Consider the following 26,887-nt stretch of genomic DNA (forward strand, 5'->3'; position numbering starts at 1 on the left):
GGGGGGGGGGAAGGGCGCCAGATGCCCGGGGACGGGCCCTGTTCGGGAGGCACCGTCCCTGTGTGCCAGGCGAGTCCGTTTCGACAGACTGGGGACCAGACTCGGTGGTGGGGGGCGGATTCTGTCTGCAGGGCGTTTGGGCATCTAGCCGTGGACGGACCTGATCACCGGGAGGTGCGAGAAGGAAGCCAGGCTGAGTCCCAGGGTGGTGGGTGGGTGTGGGCGTGGCAGCTTTGTTTTTTGGTGTTTTTGGCAAAAATGTCATAGATTGGCTGTGATGTCATCACTGCCTATGGCCTCGCTCTTTGACTTGACGCCTGAGTGCTGGGCTCCCTGGAGAGGTGGCCCCTCACCCCCTAAGGCCCGGGGTCACCGGTGCCCTGATGACGTCACCTGCAGCACCTCAGAGACCCAGCCAGTCCGTGGGAATCGGGGTCATGCCTGCTGAGCATCTGACGGGCTCGCGGGGGGCGGGGGGGGGGGGCACTGGGCCTCGCTCCCGTCCAGGGGGCTGGCGGAGCGGCCTCTGCTTCTTGTGGAACAGCGTGGAAGTGGCAGGGGACAAGGCACTCCCTAGAGTCCTGCTGTGCGGGGCAGCCCCGTCCCAGGCGGCCACCGACGGGCGCTGTCCTCTCCGCAGCCCCGCTCAAAGGCATCCCGAAGCAGGCGCCCTTCCGAAGTCCCACCGCCCCCAGTGTCTTCAGCCCTGCCGGGAACCGGACCCCCATCCCGCCTTCGAGGACGCCACTGCGGAAGGAGAGGGGAGTGAAGGTGGGCACTTCCCCGCTGGCGTCCGCGGCCTCAGCAGCGCGGCCCGGCGCCCCTCCCACGGCGGTCACGGGCGGGCTTCTGTCTGTTTCGGCAGCTGCTCGACATCTCTGAGCTGGATATGGTGGGCGCCGGCCGGGAGGCAAAGAGGAGGAGGAAGACGCTGGGTATGTACGTGGGGCTCCCTGCAGGGTCGTGCGGGTCGGGCCTGCGCCACCGGCGACCTTTGTGTCGTGACAAGATGGTCCTTAACGGGGGAGCCGCGATCACACGTGGCAGACCTTTGCCGAAACCAGCTCACCGCGCACTCTGCCCGGAGACTGGGTTTGAAGCGCGCGCTCAGCGAGGCGTTGCCGGCCGCTGGCTGGGGCTGCGCGGCTGGCGGGGCCCCTCCTGCACCCCGGGGACCCGCACGTGGGCTGCTGCGCTGGTGGGGGCACCGGCGAGGACTCTGCTTTGTCGGCAGATGCGGAAGTGGTGGAAAAGCCGGCCAAGGAGGAGACCGTTGTGGAGAACGCCACCCCGGATTACGCGGCTGGCCTGGTGTCCACACAGGTGGGGCTGCGTCCCCGATGGCCCATCTGCCCCCCGGCCCCTCACGCGCCGTCGTGCGCGCTCCCTCTCGTCCCGGGGGTTAGCCACACAACGTGCCCTGTGGGTGGCAGCGCCGGCCGGAGGCCCTGACCGGGGGCATTGCATGTGCTCTCTGGGGGGCTCCTTGGCGAGTCTCCTCACTGCTGTGCCTCGGTTTCCCCCCTGTCCGGTGGAGGTGGCAGTGCCGGCCTTGCAGGTGGGAGGGAGGGAGGGAGGAAGGGCGCGCGCTGGCCGTCGGCCCCGCGTGTGGGGCGTGAGGCCTACCCGTCACTGGGGAGGTCAGCGGCCACACGGCCTGCTGCTTGGGAGTCTGGTCCCCGCAGACCGTGCGCGTGCAGCGCGTGGGTTCAGGGCCACGGGCTAGGGCTGGAGGAAGGCCCCGGGGCCACGGTTGTTTCTGGGTAGTGGCTTAGTTTCCTCCTGTTGCGGGGCTGTTCCCTCATTTCCTGCAACGAGGGAGTCTTCCCGTCGTCGCTTGCTTTGTGGTAAGAGGAGACCTCGAACAACCTCCTCCTCTCCTGAGCGGCGGCTGGTTTGGGAAGCTCCCGAGGCAGACGGGGGCAGCCCCGCCCCGAGAGCGGAGCCCGCTGTCCTGCCGCAGGCTTGGGGACGGAGGTTCACGCCGGAGCCGGCCCCGGCCCCCCCCCCCCCCCCGCCTCCAGGAGGGACTGTAAACTGTGTTCCAGAAACTCGGGTCCTTGAACAGCGAGCCGGCACTGCCCTCCACGAGCTACCTGCCTGCCACACCCAGCGCGGTCCCGGCCTCGTCCTACGTCCCTAGCTCCGAGAGCCCGGCAGGTGAGCTCCCTGCCCGCCCGCTGGGGATGGGACGGAGCGGCATCTGCCTCGGACTCGCTGCCACGGGGCTGCCATGTCCTCCTTCCCGAGCCGTCGCTGGTGCTGAGTTTCCAGGAGCGAACCCAAAGTTTTCAGCTGCTCTGCCTTTTCTGGGGGCAAACAGGCAGCGGCCCCTTTGCGTAGTGCAGCGGGAGCACGTGCTGCTGGGGGCGGGGGGTGGCCTGGCTGACCGTGCCTCGGGGCTCAGGGGTCCCCTCACGGTCCCGGCCTCTCTGAAGAAGAGGAGGAGGACCCAGGGTGATGGCCTCGCCTCTGGGGCTCTCACTCCACTGGGCTTGGCTTTGCCCACCAGGAGCTTGGTCCCGGGAGCGCAAGTGGCCAGAGAAGGGCCGCGGGGGCCAGCGGCCTCATCAGGCTGGAGGCAGCGGCCTTCCTGTCTTACCAGGGCCGTGGGTGGGGGCGAGGGCACCGGGCCTCACACCTCATCTGCGGGCCTGGGGAAGCCGGAGACCTTTGGCTCCAAGGTGGGGGTCTCTGTCCCCCGCCGTGGGGACCCGGAGCCGAGGTCTCAGGGTGAGCAGGGTCGAGTGGTCGGGGCCTGGGAGGTGGGGCAGAGCCTGCCCACTTTCCCCGAGCAGGGGGGGGGTGGGGGCGGGTGTCCCCGGGCCCGGCCGGCCCCATCACCAGATCTTGCTCTGCTTACAGCACCGTCTTCTCGGGAAGCCAGCCTGCAGGCCAGCCGGCCGCCCGAGGAGCCCAGTGCCCCCAGCCCCGCGCTGCCGGCACAGTTCAAGCAGAGGGCCCCCATGTACAACAGCGGCCCGAGCCCGGCCGCATCTGCGCCTTCGACACCCACCTCCCCGCTGACGCCCACCACACCTCCAGCCGTCACCCCGGCCGCCCAGACACCTCCGGTGGCCATGGTCACCCCACAGACCCAGCCCCCTGCCCAGCAGCAGCCCAAGAAGAACCTGTCGCTCACGGTAGGTGTGCCTTAGGTGACAGGCGACAGCCACCAGGAAGGGCGTGTGGCCTCGGCCACCCACACCTGCAGAGTGCCGGGCAGGGGCCTCCAGGTGGACACGGGCGGGGCTGCTGGCTGGGCCTGGGTACCCACACCCCCTCTCCCCATGCTTGCAGAGAGAGCAGATGTTCGCCGCGCAGGAGATGTTCAAGACGGCCAACAAAGTCACGCGGCCTGAGAAGGCCCTCATCCTGGGCTTCATGGCCGGCTCCCGAGGTGGGTGTGCACGGCCGGCCCCGAGGGGGTGGGGGTGGGGGGGATGAGGGCCCCCCCGCAGGGTGGGGGAAGGGGCTCTCCACCACCCCCCCGCGCCCCGCCCAGCAGCCCCTTCCCTCCGCAGAGAACCCATGCCAGGAGCAGGGCGACGTGATCCAGATCAAGCTGAGCGAGCACACGGAGGACCTGCCCAAGTCGGATGGCCAGGGCAGCACCACCATGCTGGTGGACACCGTGTTCGAGATGAACTATGCCACAGGCCAGTGGACGCGCTTCAAGAAGTACAAGCCCATGGCCAACGTGTCCTAGGGGCCCCCCGCCCCCGCCCGCCTTCACTGCGGGGCTGAGGGACGACCTGTGACCGGCCCGCGACTGCTGCCGAGCCCCAGCCCACGGAAGCTTTTAGGTTCATTTCTCGGGGGTGTTCTGGACTTACTTTTTAAATTTTAATATGGGTTACCTTTTGTGTGATTTCAGATACTTTTTTGGATTCAATATTGCATTTTTGAACGTTAAAGTTAACCAAAAAAGTTATAACTTCTTAATTTTAGCGACAGCTCTGCCTGGTTAGACTTTTATCTTTTTTTTATTTTTTTCTTAAATTCCACTGACCGTGAGGGAGGGCTCTTCCTTCGTAGTGCGCCGCTCTTCCCGTCCCACGAGGTTGAGGGGACCAAAGTGAGGCCCAGCACAGTTGAGAACAGGGTGGGGACGGCCTGCCACGTGCCCCAGAGCGGGAGACGCCGGGCCGCACACGCCACGCGCAGGTTTTGTATTTGTCTTTTGTACGGTTGTGAGCATTGAGACCAGTCTTCTGGTGCCTGTTTTCATTGTACAAACGATCCGAGTAATTAAAGTATAGCTTTTCTAAAGAAAGCCCCGGAGCTGTGTTTCGGGCCAGCCTGGCCTCTCTGCTCCAGGGCTGCAGGCCCTCTCGGGGTGGGGGGCGGGTGGGGGCCGCAGGACGGTCACCCCCCGCTGACACGGCCAGAGGCTCTTATCAGAGAAGACAGAGGACCTGGAGCTGAGCGAGCGCCAGCTGAGAAGAGTCGGCAGCTCCTCTCCTGACCGTTTCTCCTTTAATGGGGATTTTTGGTAATCAAATTATTTACCCCAAGAAGGGGGTGGGCATTTTTCCAGAAGGAGAGCCCCACTTACTGTGTCTGGTACTGGCTGAACCTCCCGAGGCCCCGTCAGCCTCTCCCTGGCAAGTCGCGAGCGGGACGGCAGTCGGGGGACGGGGGCATGTCAGGGCTGTGCCAGGTGCCAAAGGAACTGGAAAAGTGGGAAGAAGTCCCAAACTTCAAAATGCAATCCCATATAAAATAAGTTTAAGAAAAAAAAAAAAGCCTTTAAAAAAATTTTAATACAAAAATACTCATACACAGTTTTCCAAACACAATGTCCCACTTTAAATGCTATTTTCCCCTGACTGGAAGTTCTCACGTCTACAGTTCAGTCTGTTACCCCCCAGAAGGAACTTCAAGTTTTTAAGTCTATCCGGACCGGTGAGAGCACCGAGTGTTCCTAAAAGGAGCCTGACCTCATCCTGTAGGAAGCTCCGACCGACCATTTCAGTTCGTATTTAATTTCGGACAGGGCGTTTCACATCTCAACAGGGTACGGCGGACACCACGACGCCCGTGAGCAATTCACTTTAGTGACTAACAAACACCCAACACCATGCTGCTCGGAGGATCGAGAATTTGGCAACAGTCATTTGTGTTAATTTTCATCAAAACAGGCTTATCTGTAGTTCTGGAAGGTGGGCACTACACACCCTGTGGTTTGTGTGGTCAGGATCACAACTTGAGAGGCATCCGAAGCGCGGGCCTGAGCGTGTGGGAGGCCCGGGAGGCGGGGTGTCGTGCGCAGCTCCTCGCGTGACGGGGCAAACGGTGTCTCCCCCGCGCGCCGTGGGCGCCACGCTCGACTCCCCTAGTGGTCCCATGTCATGAGTGCCGGGGTGGACACGTCCCCGGGCCCGACACCCGGAGACCGGTGCTGGCGCGGGCAGGCGCGACCTCGCTGGGGCCACGGTGCCGGCCATTCCTGATGCTGAGGAATCCGGAGATGGGGCAATTTTCGCTTTGTTTCTGCTTCATGTTCACGACAAAGGACTGAAGCTGATGTTCAGAAAGACCGACTCCCCCTACACGAGCTCTCCCTCTGACTCGGAGCGAAGCGCATTGGCCGCCGTGGGAGAGCCCTTGGGCTCAGCCGCCACGCTGCAGCCTGGTTGTACTCAGATTTATCAACCAGTTTTCTAGAGGTTTTTCAAAGTTAGTGTTATTTGCTCATTAGTTCAACAGTTTTTGGAAAGAGGATAACCATATTTAAAATAATTTTTCCAGTATTTCCTTCAGAAAGATCGTAGAATTTGAAAATATCAAAGTGACTCAAGAAATCACAAGATTTTTACTACGTCAAATACAAAAATAACTTAATCTGCTCCCCAAAGTGCACTGCAAGCCCAGTCTGATGGTCTGACTTCTGCAGAAGTCCCTTCGCTGGTGGGAAAGGACAAGCGAGGCGCGTGGCCCGCACCCCAGGCCCCGGGCTCTGAAGAGCGGACTCCTGCAGGGCCCCCACGGCCTCGGGCCCTGGCCCAGAGCACCGCCGGACCCGTTGCTGGAACAACCTTCCAAGTTGTTTGGGAAATAAGGAGCATAAATTTATACAACAATCCAGTATTTTCTTAGGACGATTTGAGAGAAATTAAGAGTTCTAAACTGAGCCCCCCACCCCCCCCCCCCCCCCCCCAGTCCCCGTGTCTTACCAAAGCAAGTGCATTTCCGGAGGTCACCTGAGCCACATGGAAGAGTCAACTGATGACCAAGGTCCCGTATCTCCTGGGTCGCCGTGTATGGCTCCTTTCTCCAGGACGGCGGTAGGAGAGGCACCAAAGGGACCGCCACAGTCGGTAAAACTCTGCTCTTAGTGCTGGGGGAGGCGCGGGCCTGCAGACACTAGGGAGCCTCACACCAGGAGCAGATTCTTCCCTGTGGTCAGAACCTGGCAGAGACCACCGCCCCCAAGAGCTCACGTCACAGAACCACGGAGAAGCCGTGACCAGGGCTCTGGGTCCAAGGACATCCTGCAATTGTGCAAGGAGCAGGAGACCTCAGGAGCAGTTTTCAAGAAGGGCTGTGTATACGTCTCTGCAGGATACATGTCCTCCTTAGGTTATCTTAAGAAGAAAGAGCAGAAGACAGCATCTGCCGCTGAGTATCCCCTTCCCTCCCATTGCGAGCACGGAGACTGCAGGCCCCACGGAGGGCACGCGGGTGGTCTGACAGGACCCCTGCCCTCGGGGCGCTCCGGACTCCCCACAGTCAAGAGGAACTTCGAGAGAGAGAAGACAACTTCATATTCCCAGCAGCTTCTCACTTTGTGGGGCTGGGCCTTCTAATAAGGGAAAGTTAGTTAGGCCATCTCCCGGGGAAACCCAGGCCGGGCGCCCGCCCGCTGCCACGCCCACGGCACAGGCCCGGAGCCCCGGCGCGAGCGCTTCTCCGCGGCATCCCGGCTGAGCACGTTTTCCACGAACAGACCCACACGGGTGACTCAGTGGCAGTAACTAGATGGGACAGTTCTAAACTCCGGGTCTCTCCTCAGACCCTGAGGGAACATTTTTTGGAAATGCACGTCTCCCACGTGCTCTGGGTCCCCAGGGTGGCAAGCACCTGCCCTGCACCCAACTGTCACCACAGGGCACAACACAGCTTCTACAGAGCCATTGTCACGAACTCCTCTCTTGACACAAACTCACTACTGAGTTCCGCTCCTTTCGCTGGGACAACTCGGGGCCGCATCAGTAAATACACATTTCAGTCGGTGGTAATTTGTGAAACAAGTTTAGCAAAAATATATTGAGAATAAAAGCCAGAAACTGGTAGAGAAAAGCCAAATGAAAAAAATATACAAAGTCTTCCCCCAAATGTTGGCAAGAACCGAGTGCGTTCAGGAGGCAGGCAGGTGCGAAGCGCCAGCCCCAGCCCGCTCGGGAGGGGCTGGGCCGCGCAGACCCCACCCTTGGGAGGCCGACGCCGCGGCGCCACTCAGTCCAGATCCACGTCAGAACAAACTACGGGGGCATCTTACAACAACGCTACCACTACCACCGCTCCTGGGGCCGGCTTCTCACTAGGATGGAAAAGAAGCGTTTTGAGGAAAAATTTCACATTAGTACGAAAAAAAAAATCATACAGCTGTTTCATAAGAGCAAAATAATGATCAAAATCATGGTTTCCAGGGAATCCAGGGTCTGAGTCCTTGTCCAGGCCCCACCCTGGTCTCTCCTGAGTGATGAAGACAGGTAAGCAGGCCAAGTAACATTGTTAAGATTAAAGAGATAATAGTGATCCTTTAGAAAAATACTACTCTCTACATTTCGGGTGAGATAGAAACATTTCATATGCCAATTAATTTTCAATTATAACTTTAACCTACAAAAATAGAGTGGGAGGGGACCTTGACATTCTCAGAAATTCAAGTGTAGCTGTAATGCTGTGTACTAAGGCTTGTGTGTCCGGGAACCTTCCGAACCTCGCGGCCCAGACGGGTCGTCAGTGCAGACGCAGCGGGCGCTGCTGAGGATGGCTCAGTGGTGGACAGGCGCTCCCCCCCCAGGAGGCCTACACGGCTGGGTCCTCCGGGCCAGTCCCCCGCGTGGCCCTCTACCCTTGGATCTGGCCAAGCCGCTGCCTGGCGCTATTTGCCTTCCATGACTCTCCGCCAGCACCTTCTTCTCTTCCTCTTCCCCTTGGACTTGGTGGGCTCCAGAAAGGGTTTCTCAGTCTTGGCGCTTCGAGCCGACTCTGCCCCCAAGTCGTGCTCGCAGCAGTAGGACCGCCCGTCCTGGGTGGAGCTGAAGGCTGTCCCGTCCTGGTGTTCCTTGCAAAACGAATTGGGGCAAAAGTGGCAAAACAAAGTGGAAGGCTTGCCACACACGTCACAATGATGCCAAGGACATTCCCACTTCCCTGCAATGAAACATGACAAATTAGTAGAAGTGACAGAACCTCTTCATGGTTGAAAACCAATTTTAAAACCAACCAGTGAGATAGACACAGATTAAGACAAGACACTGCTTCCTGCCGAGCTGTGAAAACGTGAAGGGAAGCGAAGGCGGGCAGGCCCGGCGGAGGGCCTGGCGGAGGGCACGCGCCCCGCTGACACGCCGACTTCTCTCCTGTGACCCCGCCGTGGCCTGGACCCGCGGTCTTCCTGACGTCAGTGTGTACGGGGCACCATCACACCTCCTGCAGATAGCTTTCCCATTTGCCTATGAAATCGTGCTCTGTCATAATTGCTTTTTTTTTACACTCAAACGTGTTGGACTTTTCCTTTTATAGCTTTTCAGTTTCTCTGGCTAAAGGCCTGTTTTTCTTCTGAGACCCCAGTGGACATTTTCACAGTGGCGCCTACAATCTGTCCGAAACGAGGTTGAAAGTGCAAAGTAGAGCCCACTGCTTGTCCCCTCCTGGCCTGTCCCCTCCTCCCATGCCATCAGCTCTGGTGTGGCCTCCGCTCGGGGCAGCCTCAGAGGTTCCACGACCATTCGCGCCGCGGACGCTGACTCCGTGTGCAGACCTCCCCAGGCTGGGCCTCACTACCTGAGTCACCAGCGAATCTGTGACCGGGAGAGGAGAGCCATCGACAGGGACCCCCAAAGGCTGCCAGGGGGCCCGCTCACCCACCGAAGGGCCGCTTGCCCAGGCCCAGGCACGACAGGTGGTAGGCCTTGGTACAGGACTTGCGGTCACACAGCACCAGCTGGCCGCCATCCCCACAGCGGAAACACTCGTCCTCGGACTCCTTCTTCCCTTCACCTCTGGTTCTCCGCCTCCTGGTTCGTTTCTTGGTCTTTTTGCCCTTTTCCTCTGAAGAAAGGGATGTTGAGGTCTAGAAGAAAAAAGTGCAGTTCACTTGAAAGAATCTCACGGACAGAAGCAATAAGAAACTACGAAGAGCCAGAGTCGGGGTGCAGGGGCTTCAGAGGCCCATGGAGACGCTCTTACACCGAAAGGACAGAAGACGGGGACAGGACATATGCCCAGGGAGGGCCATCCATCTCGCTAAATGGAAGAGAGTTGAGCACAGAAAGTAAGACCGGCTTTGCCGAAAGTCTCCCGCAGCGGCACCTCATAGTGGCCCCCAAATCTGCTGACGGGATGCTCGGGCCACAGAGTGGCTCCTGCCGGGCCGCGGTGCATCCTTGGCTCTTTCTAGTAAGAATTTCATTGTGAATGAGAGAAGATCATTCTCCGGTTGAAGCAGCAGACACCAACATGGACACCCAACTCAGGGCGGATGCCTGGGATCTGCCAGTGTTTTAGGGCCCAGGTTATGTGGCACAGGGAGGCAGGTAATTGTGCCCAAATTGGGGACCTTCCCAGCATCTCAGAATTGGACCTTACCTGTAACTAAGGATGAGGTCACACTGGGGTAGGGGGCCCTTAATCCCGTATGACCAGGGTCCTTAGAGGAAGAGGAAGAGACCCAGAACAGGGAGCAGGCCCCGTGAAGATCACGGCAGAGACGAGGAAAGTGTCTACGAGCCCGAGGAACGCGGTTGCTGGAAACCACCAGAAGCTGGGAGAGCGCTGGGAGGGAGTGCAGCCCTGACTACACCCTGATTTCGGGTTTCTGGCCTCGGGAAGTTCTGTTGTTCATGCCTCAGCCTGTGGCACTTTGCGACAGGGAGCCCTCGCCTCCCTGCGGCCATCCTCACCCACACCCTGCAGAAGACCCCCTCCCGCCTGTCACAGCTACAAGTCAGCTCAGAAGAAGCCACTTTCCACTACGAGGGACGGGCTCGCAGACGTCGGAACTGCTGATGTCAGCTGGGGACAGTGGGAGCCATGCCTTTACCTTTGGTCTGTCCCCGAGGAACCCGCTGCAGTTGGAGGCCCCACACCGACAGACTGTTTTCTCGTTACCCAAACAATCGAGGTTGTAGTTGAAGGTCAGCTCTGTCCCTGGGTGACAAGAGACACAGCACTGGAAATACTGGCCTCTTTGTCAAGGCGAGAGCCTCCGCCAGGTCCACAGAACACACTCCCGTCCCCTCACGGCTCTCCATGTGCACTCCGAGGAGAACCACCTGCAGCGCCCCCGCCCCGCGCCCGCCCCCCGGGCTGCTCCAGCCTGGCCTCGCGCGGCAGCTCTGACCGCTGCCGCCTGCCGCGCAGCCCAGGCCCCGTGCTGTGACCCTGGAGGTGTCATACCTGCCGGAATGTCACACACTGCAAACAGGCCCACGCGAGTGTCACCGTTCACTGTCCACTTGAGGGTCTCACAGTTGGGCTGGCAGCTGTGGTTCATAAATCGGGAATAGTTTCCTTTGGGGCCAGCATCAATTATACGGTCCTGTAAGGTACAACTCAAGTTTCAAGCAGCATTGGAATACGCGGGCAGCGCTTAGCCATCACGTCCTTGTTTAAAGGGAATTTTCACCGTCTTAACACCTGCTGGACAACGATGTTGTGCTGGAAACCGTGGTCTCCCGTGTCCACTTGGACAGGACACCCCCAAACCAGTCCTGTTTCTCTCACTCACGGGGGGGGGGGGCGGGTCACAACCACATGGAGAGGACCAAGCCCCAGTGAGTGTTGGTGAGGATGGGGCAGCCAGCTGGTGCTCCCCAACACCACCCATCGGATGACAAGAAGCCAGGAGACACGGGAAGGTCAACACTAACGGCCGGTGGAAACTCAACATTCACAGACAAGAACAAGAGGAGCCCAGTTCCAAAATGGACAAAGGATATGAACAAGCAATGCCCAAAGATGAGATCCAGACAGATGCGCATTTGGGAAGGTGTCCGCATCCCTAAGCAGCTGACGAAGTAATCTGACCTCACGCTGCAACGGGAGCGTTGGCCAAGACACCGGGGCCGGCCACAGGCCGGCAGGGACAGTTTTGAGAGAGCAAGCCGCCGCCGCCGAAGACACACAGGCCCACGGCGGCCCTGCCCTGGTGCACGTGCATATGAGGATGTGTTCGTCGCCAGCAGTGGGGAGACTGGAGCCTAAAGGTCACTGGCTGGACTGCACAAGGGGTCCCCATGCCACAGGGAGCAGTCGAGGTAAGAAATGTCCCAGCAGGCAGGAGGACACTTAAAATCAGGCAAAGTACGGAAGCCATGAGTTTGTGCAAAGTTGTGTCTGAAGGGGGCACACAAACGTGTAAACACACGTCTGTGGGATGTCTCCCCTGGGGCCCCAGAAGCCCTGTGCTGGGCCCCCCTGCCTGGCGATGCCGCCCCACAGGGTCCCCCGTGTCCAGGACAGGCTGGCTCCGACACTTCCCACCTCAGCCACACCCACGCCACGTGTTCCTTATGTAGAGAAACGGCACCACAACGGGCTTGCCCCGCAGCACGCTCTCCCACGGCCTAAGGGCCCCGCTAACCGCCCACCCCAGCGCCGGGGGTGCCATCCCACCCAGGGACGACGCTGCCGTCTGCACTCTCACGCACCCGCGCTGGCGTTCCCACAAACCCTTTCCAGAACACAGCCTGCGATGCCTGCCAGTAGCGGGACAGCCCTGGTCAGCCCTGGTCCCCAACGCCGCCCACAGAGCGACGGGCCCCCCCCGGGCTCCCGTGGGCACTTCCCGGGCGCGGGCTGAGGGCCACATGCCCGGGGCCGGCTCACCACGTCTTCACTCTGTTCTCTGTGCCTACGCACTGTGGATACTCGAGCCCTGGTAGCCACGTGTCAAATCTTCCTCCCAAGACAACACTCGATTTTCACCTTCACAGAGCCTTCTCTGAGAACTTCCCCAGTTTTCTACAGCTCTTTTATTTATCTTTTGCTTTATGCACTCAGGGTTTCTGACCAGCCTGGCCCAGCCCTCCCTCCCCCTACGCTACAAAAGATACCCCTGACATTCCCTAGCTCCTGACTGCGTCTGGAATATCGCCTTCCATGAGTGGAGGCACGGGGATGTCCTCCGCCGGCTGCCCTGCCGCCTGCCCCTGGGACGGGGAGCGCCACGCAGATACGCCCCGCTTTACCCCTGCAAATGTAGCCCTCTGCGTGGATCCAGGATGGCCGGCCAACGCTGATTTTGAAACTGTGACGATGTGGGTGTACTGGTGGGTGTGGGGTGTGTGGGGGTCAGACACCGGTGCGCTCGGCCTCCCTGCGCCGTCCCCAGGAGCAGCGGAAGCAGCAAGCATCTTTGTCTCCCTCCTGAGCCTTGCTCAGGCCTTCATCAAACAGGAGGAAAAGGCCTTCTTTTCTGTCTCCTGAGTTGTCGTCAGGAGCGGGTCTACACTTTCTCGGTTCCTTGGCACTCGCCTCTTACCCTGTAGCCACAGGACCGATGGACCACTCAGCTCACCACAGAATCTTTGGCTCCCTCTGTTCTGCAGACCGTGCTGCGGCCTCAAGCCAGCCTCGTGCTCTTCCCGAGGAGCAGTTCGGTGTTTACGTCTGGCTGGCAAAGGAATCTTTGTCACAACCAGTAATTTTAATACGATTTTTACTCTGTTGGCCATTCTGGATGGATTTCCCTGAAATACAGGGTCCTTTTCTTTCATTTCCTTTGAGTTTTCCAGAAGGTCAGTGGAGGCGCAGGCTCGTCTCCGGGCTGGGGCCACGCAGGGACGCTCCGGGGCCTGCTCCCTGTGCTGTGCGTGTCTCCTGGTCTTTCTCTGTCCTTCCTCCTCAGTCATGTCCGCCCTGCGTCTGCTGCTCCCCACATGCCCCTTGCGGCTGAAGCTCTGCCCGGCAGACGCCCGTGTCTCCTCCTGTCTGATCCTGAGCCTGTCGAGTTCCCGACTCAGCTCTGCCGGCTGTCTGGCCACCTCCAGCTCCTCACACTTCAGAATCCACGCTCAATGCCGGGTAGAGCTTTCATCCGCCGCTCCCTTCGTCCCCCGTCTCTGAGCGCGCTGGGGGCCCGCGGCGGCTCGCAGCTGGACTGGTGGTCCTGCTGTCTCAGGTACCTTCTCTGCTGCCAGCCTGATGGGGGTCCCCACCGCCGCCCCCACCACGGGTCCCTTCTCTGTCTCACTCTTGGCAGATGGTCCTTCCCAAGGCCTGTCACCCGCGCCTCCCAGGAGCCCCCCGTGCCTCCAGTCTCCGCTGTCCTCTTTGGAAACTCAGTGGGAACTCAGCGCTCTCAGGGTGATGGGTCTGTCTGTCCTCAGTTCCGCTCCAGATGTGCTTTGTATGTACTTCTTGTTGTAGTTGCTTTGGAAGTGAGCTGCTGCTCTCTCCTACCAGAATCCTATGTGTAGATTCTTTATTTTAATTTTTAGAGATTAATGCTGCTGACTGTGGATCTCCTTCTCTTTTTTTTTTTCATCGAACTGCTTCTAAGATCTCCCCAAGCTATCAGATACACATGGAGCCCGCCCCCACTGCTGCCTCCCTGGGCCCCCCTGCACCCCCACAACCGTACCCAGTCAGGAGACCCCCCCCCCCGGCCACCGCCGCGGCCTGCTGCAGCCGCTCCATGACGCTCTCTCCAAAGTCATCCTGATCTGACGTTAGCGTACCAAGAGCGGCCTTCTCTGGACTAGCGTTTGCCAAGTTTTTCTTTCCTAGTACTCTTACAACCTTTCTGATTCTTTTACTTTAAATGTTTTATTTTTTATTTTAGAAAGAGCGAGTGCACAAGTGGGAGGGGCGGAGGAAGAGAATCTCAAGCAGGCTCCACGCCCAGTGCGGAGCCCAGCACCGGGCGCTCCATCTCACGACCCTGAGATTGTGACCCGGGCCAAAATCAAGAGTCAGACGCTTAACCGATGAGCCTACCCACGCACCCCTGGGACAGCTGCTCCCTGGAACGTGCGCCTCTTCTCGCTAGGGCTTTCAATCTTTGCCGTCTTTGCTACCCTACAGGTCTGGGTTGTTGTTGTTGTTGTTGTTTTTTAATAACCTATCTAGGTATAGACTTATTTTTATTCATTCTGTTCAAACCTTGGTCAGTTTCATCAGCTTCCAGAAAATCCTTTTTTCATATGGCCTTTCCCCCCATCCCCCAGTCTCTGCTTCTGGAGCATCCACTGAACATTCCTACTTTCCACATCCCCGGGCCGCTCTGACGAAGTTTTCACCTTTCACCCTCCGGCACTGCGGTCCACAGCCCCAGAGCTTCCTCTCCAGCCGCCTTCCCCGCGGCTGCCTAGCACTCCACAGCTGCCTTCTGGGCTCATTCCCATGGCTGCGCGTCTGAGCCGCTCACATCTGCGTCCTGCTCTTCTCTCGTGATACCCACGTCTCCTTCAGTGGCTCCCACCACTTCAATAAGAGGTCATGTTACTTCCGGTTCTCACCAAAAGCTAAGACTTTTTGAAGGTCTGCTTAGGGAGCTCTTGCTCCATTGTGCTCTGTAAACGCTTCGGCAGGGCTTGTCCATGTTTTTTTTTTTTTAAGATTTTATTTATTTTTTGACAGAGAGAGACACAGCGAGAGAGGGAACACAAGCAGGGGGAGTGGGAGAGGGAGAAGCAGGCTTCCCACGGAGCAGGGAGCCCGATGCGGGGCTCGATCCCAGGACCCCGGGATCGTGACCTGAGCCGAAGGCAGACGCTTAACGACTGAGCCACCCAGGTGCCCCGTCCATGTTGTTTTTATAGCAAGGATACGAGGTATGAATTGTTTACGTGTCCCTCGTGTGTCATGGGTTTTAACTTTGCTTCAGTCAGGTGCCCTCGGTGAATTATCATTTCAGAGACCAATTTGTGTGTTAAATGGTCAACTTGTCATTTCTTCCAACACACAAGTAGTTTAAATTTAGGCTACAAAACATGGTAAGACACAGGCCTAGGGGTTGAATTTCTAATAAAATGACCTCCCTTGCCACTCCCCAAGGGCAGGGGATGGCAGAGGGAAGCACACATTGGCCAACCCCTGGGCCAAGTTTACCGGCCCCTCCCCTGGGACTATAGCCCTCCGTGGGGTCCGCGCAGGCCCCTCGGGCCCAGCCGCACAGCAGGCCTCTGAGCAGGCTCTGGCGGTGGTCCCCACACAAGGGTTCAAACTCGAGCACCACCTGTTCCATGCCCCATCGCCCCCGGGAAGCTGTGCGTGCAGACCCTTGCCTCCACGGATCGGCTCCAGCACGGCAGAACTCTCTGCCCCTAACCTGCCATCCTGCACAGGTATTGTGAGAGTTTCAAGGGGGCAGGACAGACGGGCCTCCTCCATCAATGGCTGGTTATTCTGTTCATTCTGTCCTACAGAATTCCTGTTTGCCAGCCTATGCCATCTGCAGGCCTGCCTCTTATAGAAGCCTGCGTGGACAGAGGTGCTGTGCTCCTGACAGGCCCAAGGGAGGAAAAGCAGCCTCCTCTCTAGTCCAGGATGCTCACCTTTCTAACCAATTCTTTTTCTTTTTTTTTTTTTTTTTTGAAGATTTTATTTATTTATTTGACAGAGGGAGAGACAGCGAGAGAGGGAACACAAGCAGGGGGAGTGGGAGAGGGAGAAGCAGGCTTCCCGCCGAGCAGGGAGCCCCATGCAGAGCTTGATCCCAGGACCCTGGGACCATGACCTGAGCCGAAGGCAGACGCTTAACGACTGAGCCACCCAGGCGCCCATGGTCACAGGAAATTTTTCTTTTTTTAAAGATTTTGTTTGACAGAGAGACACAGCGAGAGAGGGAACACAAGCAGGGGGAGTGGCAGAGGGAGAAGCAGGCTTCCCGCCGAGCAGGGAGCCCTATGTGGGACTCGATCCCAGGACCCTGGGATCATGACCTGAGCCGAAGGCAGACGCCCGACGACTGAGCCACCCAGGGGCCCAAAGATTTTATTTATTTATTTGACAGAGACAAAGCGAGAGAGGGAACACAAGCAGGGGGAGCGGGAGAGGGAGAAGCAGGCTTCCGTGGAGCAGGGAGCCCGATGTGGGGCTCAGTCCCAGGACCCCGGGATCACGACCCGAGCCGAAGGCAGACGCTCAACGACTGAGCCACCCCGGCGCCCCGGGAAGGAGAGAATCTTAAGCAGACTCTCATGACCTGAGCCGAAATCAAAAGTTGGACGCTTAACCGACTGAGCCACCCAGGCGCCCCTCTAACCAATTCTTTTTTTTTTAAAGTTTCTTCTTCATCGTCTTTTCTTTCTCCTTTTTTTTTTTTTTTTAAAGATTTTATTTATTTATTTGAGAGAGAGAGAATGCGAGAGAGAGAGCACATGAGAGGGGAGAAGCTCAGAGGGAGAAGCAGACTCCCTGCTGAGCAGGGAGCCCGATGCGGGACTTGATCCCGGGACTCCAGGATCACGAACTGAGCTGAAGGCAGTTGCTTAACCGACTGAGCTACCCAGGCGCCCTAACCAATTCTTTTTAAGAAATTTCAAATTTACAGGAAAAAAATGGAATACTACCAGCAGGACCACCAGTACAGCCTTCACTTAGATACACCGACTACTGACGTTTTCCACGTTCGCTGTGTCATCTATCACACAGATGTGCGTGTGCACTCACACGCACTCACTCCTTCCCTCTGCGAGTTACCAAACTCAGCCGCTTGAGCCTGAAACACATCACCACTTTCTCCTCACAAGGAGCAACCCTGTCCAGGCATCACTATCAGCACCTGAGAAACGTAACATCGGGAGCAGCAGCATGTCCACCGCAGGGCTTCCCTCACTGTCTCCACGACGTCCTGTCCAGCACCCCAGCCCCAAGATTTAGGGTCTCGGCAGGAAGCACAATTCTCGTTGCAGGGTCTAGGCCCCATGACTGGTCAAGCTGCAGCCAATGACCAAGAGCCCAGTGGTCCTGGGGCCACAGCCTCCCGGGGGACGACCCTGCAAGGTCTCTGGGACCATCCTAATCTCCACAACAGGCTGCTTTCCAGACCTCATCACATCGTCTTTCTGTCATTTCCCTGAGTTATTCAAATCACGTGGTGTGATCATTTTCTATCTTGTTTTCAAGCATTCCTAAAAATAGCCACATCTTCCTGCTAGATTATGAGATTAAGGGCAAGAAGTAGCAGAAACATGCATCGTGTCTGCCTTCCCCTCAAGCAACACTCAGGCAGCAAGCAGGCTGCCCCTGGGGCCAGACCAGCCCACCGCGATGCTACCCTGGAAAGGGCCTGTCCCCGTCGGGCACCTGCCACCAACCCGCGAAGGGCCCGCCTGCGCTTTCTCTCACTCACCCCGACTCGTAAACAAGCATTCTCACCCATCCTCCCTCTAGCACACCTATGTTCCAGACTGCTTTTGCACATCTGGGCTTCAGACAAGCGATGAACAAACAGGAAGCCCCGCCGTGTAACTGAACACATGCGTAACTCTCCTAATCTGTGCTTTTCTCCTCTTTTCACTGACCCTTAGCCCGACTGTCCAGTACACTCTTCATGCACCGGTGGGACACGTGAGGCTCCCAGGACGCACTCACGCACACAGACAGCCCGCTCCGGCCCTCAGGCAGCCGTCGGAAGACACCATACACTTCAGGAGAAAATGTACACGCATCTGAAAAGAGCGACACGTGGACAACACGGTATCGTCACCACAAGACAAGGTCCGCTGTTACGGGCGGCGGCACGCTGCAGACGTAAGCCGTGAAGCTCAGTTAGCACTACCTTGTCTATGGTGAGCATGTAGAAGTGGGTGATGTCGTTCTCGTGTGCATATTTGATTCTCGCCATGCACTCCTCCTCGTCAATCAGCTCGCCAACATACTCGTTCACAAATTCTCCCTGGAAACCAGAAGAGCGTGATGATGACAAAGAGCAGACGAACCAGCTCTGAATTCCAGAGTGCAGGAGCCCACAGCCAGAGAACCAGAGCGGGGCACCAGGCACATGCCATCCCGCCATCGGGGGTGGGGTCTGTCAGAGTCCCAGTTAGTCCGAGTCAACTCACATGACTCTAGACGTATTTTACACAGGCTGTCAAGAGAGAATTCATCCAAGCATCCTTCCCAAAGCAGCAACACCCTAACTCTCGCTCCCTGAAGCAAACTGCCCCTGGGGACACCACGGGGGGACCCTGAGCTCCTGCCGGACTTCCTGCTGCAGCTCCGCCCCTTCACCCAACAGGAGGCCAGAAGAACTGGCCGCCAGGGCAGGCAGGGGAACACACACGACCACAGGGGTTTTGCATGTTTCAAGGCAGCCTTTTTTGCCCAGGATCAGGCCGAGACCAGACCTTGGGTCTGAGGCCACGCCCCCAGGCCGTGCCCTGGCTTGGCTAGACAGAGGACAACAAGCCAATTCCAGTTGTCCCCTACCTAATGGACACCGCTGGTCACTCAGTCTGAGGACAGAGGCAGGCGGACTGCATGTGGCCTCTGGCACGGACGAGCTGGCCCTGCAGTGCCCCCAGACAGCACAGCTTCCTCCCACCCATCCGTGACCCCCTGGAGTGTCCTGTCCACTTACCCAGCGAAGGGCTCCTTCACAGTCTCACATCCTAAAGCAACCACCGAAATGCCAACAGGAGGCATGCTCTAAGGGGATTTTTGAGTTTTACTTGGATAGGCAGCTTTCATGTAACATTTCACAATATTCCATTATAATAACTCAAAACCTTTTTTAAAAAGACCATTCTTGCATGAGTGCAAAGGCCCAGTAGGCGAATCCAAGCTTAAGCCACCAAAGGAACCCTAATTTCTTAAAAGCAAGGGAGGGGGCATGCCACACACCTTCCTGATGTCCCGCATGGCGACCAGGCCCCATCCTTTGCCGTCTGTCTTGATGATCTTGGTCTCGGGGTACTGGCGCTTGGTGAAACACTGGTTCTGGCAGTACTCGCCTGCAGGACACACCTGCGGGTGGCACTCGAACATCAGCATCCTGTTCAAACACTCCGAATCAAAGCCACAGGGATTCTCATCTGTGGGCTTACAGTTGCACTTCGGGATTTCAGAGATATCAGCTGTGTAGATCTGGACTTTCCCGTAAGGTTTATTCACCTGCAGGGGAGAAAATTGGCATCTTATGAGCTGATGCGCCAAGAGAACGAGCATCTGACGCCCCGTGCCCTACTCCTGTCCCCACCTGCCCAGCCTCCTGAAGGTCTGAGCTTCAGAGGCCAGCAGGGATGGCAGCGGGCGTAGCCCACCTCCCACAGGTGCAGCTCCCAGCACAGGCCAACCTTGACCTGGGAGCTCTAGAAGGTGGGCTGGAGCGGAGCCCTTATCCCACCCCAACTATCCCATGTTCCTCATCTACAGGAGAGAGCAGACACTTCTGCAGCCTGGCTGCTCCAAGGGAGGAACACGAGCAGGTGCTGAGCACAGTGCGGGGCAGCTGGCCTTCCAGCACCTGGATCTGATGACCGGCAGGCAGGGGGCCAGGGCAGTGGTGGTGAGCACAAGGACACACGGTCTCTGCCCTCCTGAACTTGCAGTTTGTAATGACGGAACAAGAGCAACCCAACAAAAAAGCCACAGAGAGAAGGGAAGAGAAACTAAAGCAGAAACCAACAATTCAAGGGGAAACATGGTAAAAGACGCTTTGCCCTGCTGTGGGGTGACAGACAGCACAACACCGAAGAGCAAGCTGAAAACATGCCTTCAGAACCTAAAAGTCCCATGGGGCGCCTGGGCGGCTGGGTCACTTGAGCGTCCGACTCTTGATTTTGGCTCAGGTCACAGTCTCGGGGACCGTGGGACCAAGCCCCACGTCGGGCTCTGCGGGAGATTCTCCTCCCTCTCCCCTTCCCTCCGCTCACGCTCTCGCTCTCTCTCAAATAAAGAAATAAATCTTAAAAAAAAAAAGTATCTAAAAGTCCCAAGCTCTCCGACCCAGGAGCTCCATTTCTGCGAATACGCCAGAGAAAACACTAAGCACAGATCACTGCAGACAATGCTTCCTTCCTACACACAGGGTCTGCAGCCCCTGAGCAGCCAGCTGACACACACGCGCCGAGAGGCTCCCGCGCCCCAGGCAACAGGACACAGTGGCCCTGGCCCCCCAAGTGCTGTGGCTGTGAGGAGCACTCCTCATCTCTTCCAGAGCCCAGGCTCCCCGCCAGTCAACACGGGGGCCACATTCAGGAGCGCCCCCACCGTCCGTCCTTGCTGTCCACACCCTCTGAGATGGGAAGGTCATGTTGTCTCCAGGGCTCCAGCTGACCGAACCACATCTCAGCTGAGCAGTGGCCCGGGCTGACCACCTCTCATCCGAGCATGTCCCTGGCACCTGGTGACGGCGTGCTCCAGGAGGTCGGCCTGCCTTCAGCCCCTCCTGCTCCAGGCAGCCTGGCCAGGACTGTTACTCCAGCCTCTCGCTGGCTCTCAGCTTGAGCCTCACACAAAGGCAAAACTGAAACCTCACATGCAGAGACCCCACGCCCCCAGCCCTGCGCCCCGTCACCGTCCCGTGGAAGGACACACGCTCGGCACTGACAGCATCTGCTTCTGCCTGCGACTTCTCCGGCAGCTGTCCGGGCCGGGGCTACAGACGCCTGCTCGTGGTGACCCCCTTAGCCACTGCAGCCAGAAGTCTGAGAGTCTGACGCCCGAGGACCACCCACAGTCCCCTTAGTGACACCCGAGCCATCTGCACGTCACCTTGATGTGCTTGTATGGCGGGGGCTTGCGCTCATTCTCCTGCGATTCTCTGGCTTCCCTTTGAAGTTTGATTTCACGAAAACGAGCTTCAGCTTCCTGCAGTGCTAAAAAGTCAATGAGATAGGAGTGTGAGGAAGAGGTTTTGTTTTAGTGAACTCATCCCTCTACCCTTCCAGCTCTGCATCTCAACGGCTGGCCGCAGGCCTCCAGCTCCCTGCCAGACACCGCCTTCAGCGTGCCCGGAACTGCGGGCTACGGCAGGCCATGTGGGGCAGCTACCGCCAAACCGCAGACGCCGTCGAGCGAAGGGTGCTCACAGCACGTCCGGCTCAGGAGCCCTGGGCGGTACAATATTGTGCCTCAAGGAAGGCCCCAGGGCCGGCTTCTCCGGGCGGATGCTGCTACAGCTCCCCACCCTCCACTGGGATCCGATGCACCGTACAGGCATCAATCCTGGGAACTGACTGTCCTAAGACAGAAGATGAAAACGGAATTCTGCTCCTCTCAAGCACACACGCTCTGAGGAGTGAGCGCCAGGCTCAGGGAGAGCGGAGGAGACTGACCACTGAGGTTTGCCTGGAGGACACCGTGTGCGCTGGGGCCACCCTGACCTGCAGGACCCCAGCAGTAAGTCAGGATGGTGAGACCCTGACTTCACCATCACCGGATGCCTCTAACACTGGCCATGTTGAGCTGCCTCCCAATTCCAACATCTTCCTTGTTCAATGGTGACTACCGATAGTCTTGCGATGCCTCCCCCTTTGTCAGAAGGTCTCTGCGTGCCCACGGTGTGAGAGGATCCGCAAGAGAGGAGACAGGCGGCTCACCGAGCCTCCTACGTGCGATCGGCCGGGAAAGGCCTGCTTTCCCTGGACTCGCCGAGCATGCACCCCGAGTCTCCCTTCTGTCCCACTCACTCCAGTCAAGTGGTCGCATTCCCAACCCGTCAGCTGAACGACACCCTGCTCTTGTCCCTCTCTGTCCCCCACCTTGGCTGTGGAACCAGAGGGCGGGCACCTGTCCACCTGCCCACACCTGACACTTTGGGGGCACCTGGTCTAGACGGCAGCCAAGTTTCCTCCATACCTCCATCTTATGCAAAGGCAAGCTATAAGAAATTTCTGTAAATCATTACTGAAACTAACTTAACAGTAGCGCCAATGCATTTTAGTGAAATTAATCACAAACCGATGTTATAATAAAAGTTACTGAACAGCATATTTTATCCTGTACCTCAACAAATCAGTCTGCAAACCTACTTTTTTCTAATTTAAAGTACAGCTAGAACACTTAGCCCAGTGTTTTCTACAGAAACCAAACTTTCCAACAGCAGAAATCAGGATTAGCAAAAAGTACCCCAGAGTGTAGTTTCACTGCATCTGGAAATCTCCGTACCGTTTTTGAAGACTCTTCCGATCCCTCTGACCCCCTGGTAGCGGCTGCCCCGGTCCCCCTCCATGTACGGGAACACTCGCGCCTGATGCGTCCAGTAATAATCTTTAGACCCAAAGAAAAACACAGGGAATTCTCCAATCTCGTGCTTCAGTTTCTGAATATTTGGGGGGACATTTTTGGGATGGCAAACTTCTGCCGGCCACCATCTATTATAAATATTAAAAAGAGGATTCACAGACTCTTCAGACAGAGTGACAATCATTCAGTGCTTTCAGTCCTGCAAAGGGAAAAGAACACATGTGAACGAGGAGGCGGGCAAGCGCAGGGCTCTACTTCTCGCACCTGTAGTTCCCGAGCTTCACCCAGATGATGTCCTGGAAATGCAGCTTCTTGCCGGCCCGGCAGTCGTTGCAGAACCAGCTGCCGTCGGGCATGTCGATGTTCAGGCAGTCAGGGTGGAAGGCGGCCGGGCAGGACTCGCAGCACAGGAGGCTTCCCCCTGCAAGGGAGGGCGAGCTGGCTCAGGCCGCCTCCTGCGGTCTGGCAGCTCCCACACCTCGAGCTAAGACATCAGCTTAACAACAGCCGCCTGGCGACAGACTCAAAAGCACATTTCAGGGGCGCCTGGGGGGCTCAGTCGGTTAAGCCTCCGACTCTGGATTTCGGCTCAGGTCATGGTCCCGGGGTCCTCGGGTCAAGCCCCACATTGGGCTCCCTGCTGAGATTCTCTCTCTCCCCCCCCCCCGGCCCACCCCAGCCCATGCAAGCGCACGCTCTCTCCCTGAAATCTTTTTTTTTAAAAGCACATTTTACTACCACCATGAATAACTTCCCCTCAGTCTGTGCACCAGTCACAGTTAATTCAGAAACATCACGGTGTATGACTGCACGTGACAGGGGACATCACGAACGTCAGTACCCAAAGCTGGAGGAGCGCGGAAGCCCCGCCTCCGCACGCGGCCCCTGGGGTTACCTGCCGGAGCTGAGTGCCGAGAAGCCATGAGAAGCAGCGCTCCCCGCCCACTCACACGACTCCAACAGAGTAATAGTGTCGAGCAGCCCCCAGCGGCACGGCCCTCACCTTTGGAGCACACAAAACACCAGCTCACGTTGACGTGAGCGTGGTGCCTCTTCCCCTTGCGAGCAGTGAAATGGCCCGTGCAGATTATGCTGTTGGAAGCGATCACCGAGCAGCCGGCTGCCAGACAAGCATCCCCTCCATGATAGGCGACCGGGCAGCGGACACACCGCATCATTTTACCTGAAGGCAGAGACATGCACTGAAGACCCAACAGTGAACAGGGCAACTTGAAATGACCAAGCCCCCACACATTAAGAAAATTAATGCTGAAATAAACTTGAAGTATTTGATGGAAAAAAATAACTAGGATAGGGGCGCCTGGGTGGCTCGGTCAGTTAAGCGTCGGCCTTCGGCTCAGGTCATGGTCCCAGGGTCCTGGGATCGAGCCCCGCATCGGGCTCCCTGGTCAGCGGGAAGCCTGCTTCTCCCTCTGTCTCTCCCCCCAACCCTGGCTCATGCTCTTTCTGTCTCTCTCAAATAAACAAATAAAATCTTAAAAAATAATTTTCTTATATATGAAAGAGCACTAAAGCCAGAACAAATAGAATCAAAATGGTTCAAAGGTTTCCTCCTCCTAAAATTAAGAATCTTTAAGACACTTAGGGCAGGAAGAAGGGAAAATGCAGCATGAGGCAGATCCTCTCCCAAGAAAAGCCCTAACCTGGCGCATGTCGAGTCAGTGACAGAAGGACAGGTGGGCCGGCCACTGGCCCGCCCCTTCCGTGCGTCCCCGTGAGCACACTGAAGCCACGGCGAAGCTCCGGGGTGTACCTGTACCTTTCGATGGCCTCGGGTTGGACGGGTTGGAAGCGTGGCAGCTCACGCAGCTGTGGAGGGGGCAGCGGAAGCCTCGGCTCTCAAACACGGTCAGAGGGTACTTCCTCACGCAAGCTTCGTGGTAAAACTTCCCACACTGCGACACGACACAGCGCTTCACATCTGTCTTGCTCTCCTTACACACAAAACATGAGTGAATCCCTAACAAACGGTTAAAGAAAGGGGCAGAAAAAGGTGCAAAGAACAAGAATTAAATTGTCGTTCCTGGGCCACTAAGCTCCAGCAGCTCTGCCAGAGGCAGCCCAAGCTGCTGCCGCCTCTGGCTCTGTTTCTGACCTTGCTGACTAGTCCGAGCATGCTTCAAAAAAGCCCAGCCATCAGGGGTTACCTCGCTATGAACTAGGCTCCAGCTTCCCCTTCCCCAGAGGACAAGAGAGTCCGAGGAGGAGGCAGCCTAGGTAGGAACACCCACTCGAACTAGCCAGAAGCGTAAAAGGAGGCACTCCTCTGAAGAAAGGCTTTTACTGTCCCTTTTGAGAGCAGTTAACCAAGCACGGTGAGGAATCACTTATAATCAGAGGCAGGCATATGCCTCCAGAAGCAGGGTACTGTTGCATCGGATGGCCTTGGCTTGGCGTCAGAGGAACTCTCTGGAAGACTCCGGGTGTCTTCCCAAGCTAGGACATGCCCCCACGAGAGCCAGGAGACCCTCAGGTCTGGCCGTGGACAGGAGGGGCTGCCTCGGAATGGCCTGTCTCCCCAGCAGCCCCCAGACTGTGCTGCCGAGTCCCGACGGCCGCTCAGGCAAGAGCGTGGGAGCTGTTCTTTCTGCTGAAACTGAAGCTCGGGTTCCTGCCGTGTCTCTAAAGCAGCCCGTGTTCCGTGACTGACTAGGTCACCAGCACCGGTAGCGCGGGCCCTACGGCACCGTGGCACCGTGGCACCCCACGCCAGCCACCTCACGGAGCAGGGATCGGGCCGGCCTGCGGGGGTCGGGGGGCCACAGAGCCCGGCAGGGAAGCAGCTGTCCTCCGCAGGGGTCTCCGACACGAACACCGCGTCAGGACGCACGTGTGGAAGCGCACCAACGCACTCCGTGCAGGAGCCTCAGAGGAAGGCTCCACGGCCGGCAGGGACGCTCACAGGCCTGCCTGCGGCAGGACGCATGGCTGAAAAGCTACAGGAGAACTTGCCTGAAGCGCATTCGCTGCAAGTGAACCTCCCTTCTGGCCGCTGGGAGAGCCCGAGGCAAGCAAGGTGGAAAGCTCCGCAGCAGGGGCCTTCACAGAGCACGAGGCTGCCTGTCTTCTCACACAGCTGTAGGGCAGAAAGGGGACAGCGATAAAGCCACAACCGGCACCCAAACCTATAGGTTACACTCGGGAGGTTTAGAATCAGATGTGAAAATCGAGAAGACTCACACACATTTCCATCATCATAAATCAAACTCATCCAGGGGGTTCCCCGCGGCCTCCACCTCCCAGAGGAGGCCCGGTCACAGAGTGGGTAAGTGACCTGCCCCAACGGGCCACGGAGCTGGCGGTGAGGCCCCCGGCTTCCGACACTTCAGAAAGCACGCACGTACAAACGTGTGTCCCTCACACAGGACGGCTGTGACTCAGTAACAGAAAAGACAGACCGTGTGTGTGGCGGCAGGACCCTCCCCGGGGCACTTTATCCAGGATTCTGCTGGCAACCCCACGCCTTCAAAACAAAAATTAGTGGGATGCTGGGTGGGGTTCGAGGAAAGAGTGAAGATGTGGCCTGGGACCGGGCCCAGGGACAAATCAAACGACCGCCTTCCCCTCACCTGACACACGTACTCCTTTTTGGCGGTTACTCCTCGCTCAGACTTCTTCGATGAGACGGACACTTCGGTCTGAGTTTCATCTGCGCTCTCGTCCGGGGATTCCAAGGGCTCGTCTCCCGGGCCGTCTGACACCTGGAGGTGAAGGAGGCGGACGACAGTTCACTAGTCGCGGAGAGTGGTGACGTCACACGGCCCACCCGCGTCACCTCACACACAGGCCTTCTCAGCACCCGTCCCCAACTGCCAGCTACTTGCTGCAAACATACGGTGTCAGCTGTTGCTTGTGACAGCACAACCTGGCCACTGAACTGTGTAGAAATTCAGAAATGGACTGTACCCTCCTCCACACTTAGTTACATTTCTGTAGAAAAGGCACAAAACTTCACATCTCTCTGTGTTCCCGACAGAGGAACTCTGACGAAAACCCAATTTGCTCCGGTAGGTGACCTAAGATGCGCTCTGGAACTGAGACTCTTGACCTTCCTTACCCAATCTCTTTAAGTTCCAACTATTTTAAAGTAAGAGAAACAGATTAACACCTAATGAATTTTTTAAAGGATCAAAGTGCAGCGTCAAAGGATAAGCCTTTGTACCGTGGTCTTGCTTCTGGAGCCTGTGGGCTGCTCTGGAAGTGTGTCTGTGTCCCAGAGTGCTGACCCAACACCAGTGCTCCAGAAGTATCACACCCGTAACTAACTGGCCGTCCTGTTCTCCTCCTGTGGCCTATTCTCCCCGGAAGGTTCAAAGTGGGAAAAGGCAAGGTAAAACCTGCCGACTCTGCTAACAGGTGAGTCTGAGAGAAAGGCCTGGGAGAAAAATGTGGAACCTTTGAGCAAACCAAAGGACCATCCCCCCAGTTGTATTTCATCCACCCTCTTCATCATCAGAAATCACCCAGCCCGAGCTAACCCTCTCCCTCCTCATGG

At 57.6% G+C, this 26,887-nt stretch overlaps 2 protein-coding genes and 1 non-coding gene across 3 annotated transcripts in view; 1 reads left to right on the plus strand and 2 right to left on the minus strand.

Annotated features, from left to right (window-relative positions):
* The window catches only part of NELFA (negative elongation factor complex member A), a 23,724-nt gene extending 19,479 nt beyond the window's left edge, over window positions 1–4,245 (plus strand). Inside the window, exons 5-11 of the mRNA XM_021677650.1 lie at window positions 641–771; window positions 866–935; window positions 1,235–1,323; window positions 2,049–2,160; window positions 2,866–3,143; window positions 3,301–3,400; window positions 3,525–4,245. Of these exons, the coding sequence (XP_021533325.1) occupies window positions 641–771; window positions 866–935; window positions 1,235–1,323; window positions 2,049–2,160; window positions 2,866–3,143; window positions 3,301–3,400; window positions 3,525–3,709 (965 nt within the window). The 3' untranslated portion in view covers window positions 3,710–4,245. The remainder of the gene's footprint in view (window positions 1–640; window positions 772–865; window positions 936–1,234; window positions 1,324–2,048; window positions 2,161–2,865; window positions 3,144–3,300; window positions 3,401–3,524) is intronic.
* Window positions 4,246–6,184: 1,939 nt separating this feature from the next.
* Window positions 6,185–26,887, minus strand: part of NSD2 (nuclear receptor binding SET domain protein 2) — a 60,228-nt gene continuing 39,525 nt past the window's right edge. Inside the window, 13 exon segments of the mRNA XM_021677717.1 lie at window positions 6,185–8,385; window positions 9,103–9,307; window positions 10,277–10,383; window positions 10,633–10,774; window positions 17,963–18,079; window positions 19,027–19,296; window positions 20,899–21,002; window positions 22,294–22,499; window positions 22,636–22,792; window positions 23,375–23,554; window positions 24,152–24,352; window positions 25,345–25,468; window positions 25,962–26,093. Coding sequence (XP_021533392.1) covers window positions 8,114–8,385; window positions 9,103–9,307; window positions 10,277–10,383; window positions 10,633–10,774; window positions 17,963–18,079; window positions 19,027–19,296; window positions 20,899–21,002; window positions 22,294–22,499; window positions 22,636–22,792; window positions 23,375–23,554; window positions 24,152–24,352; window positions 25,345–25,468; window positions 25,962–26,093 — 2,217 coding nt within the window. The 3' untranslated portion in view covers window positions 6,185–8,113.
* Window positions 10,887–11,017, minus strand: LOC123324245. The gene has a single exon (XR_006539725.1).

The sequence above is a fragment of the Neomonachus schauinslandi genome, chromosome 2 (genome assembly GCF_002201575.2).
Source record: "Neomonachus schauinslandi chromosome 2, ASM220157v2, whole genome shotgun sequence".
Lineage (NCBI taxonomy): Eukaryota > Metazoa > Chordata > Mammalia > Carnivora > Phocidae > Neomonachus > Neomonachus schauinslandi.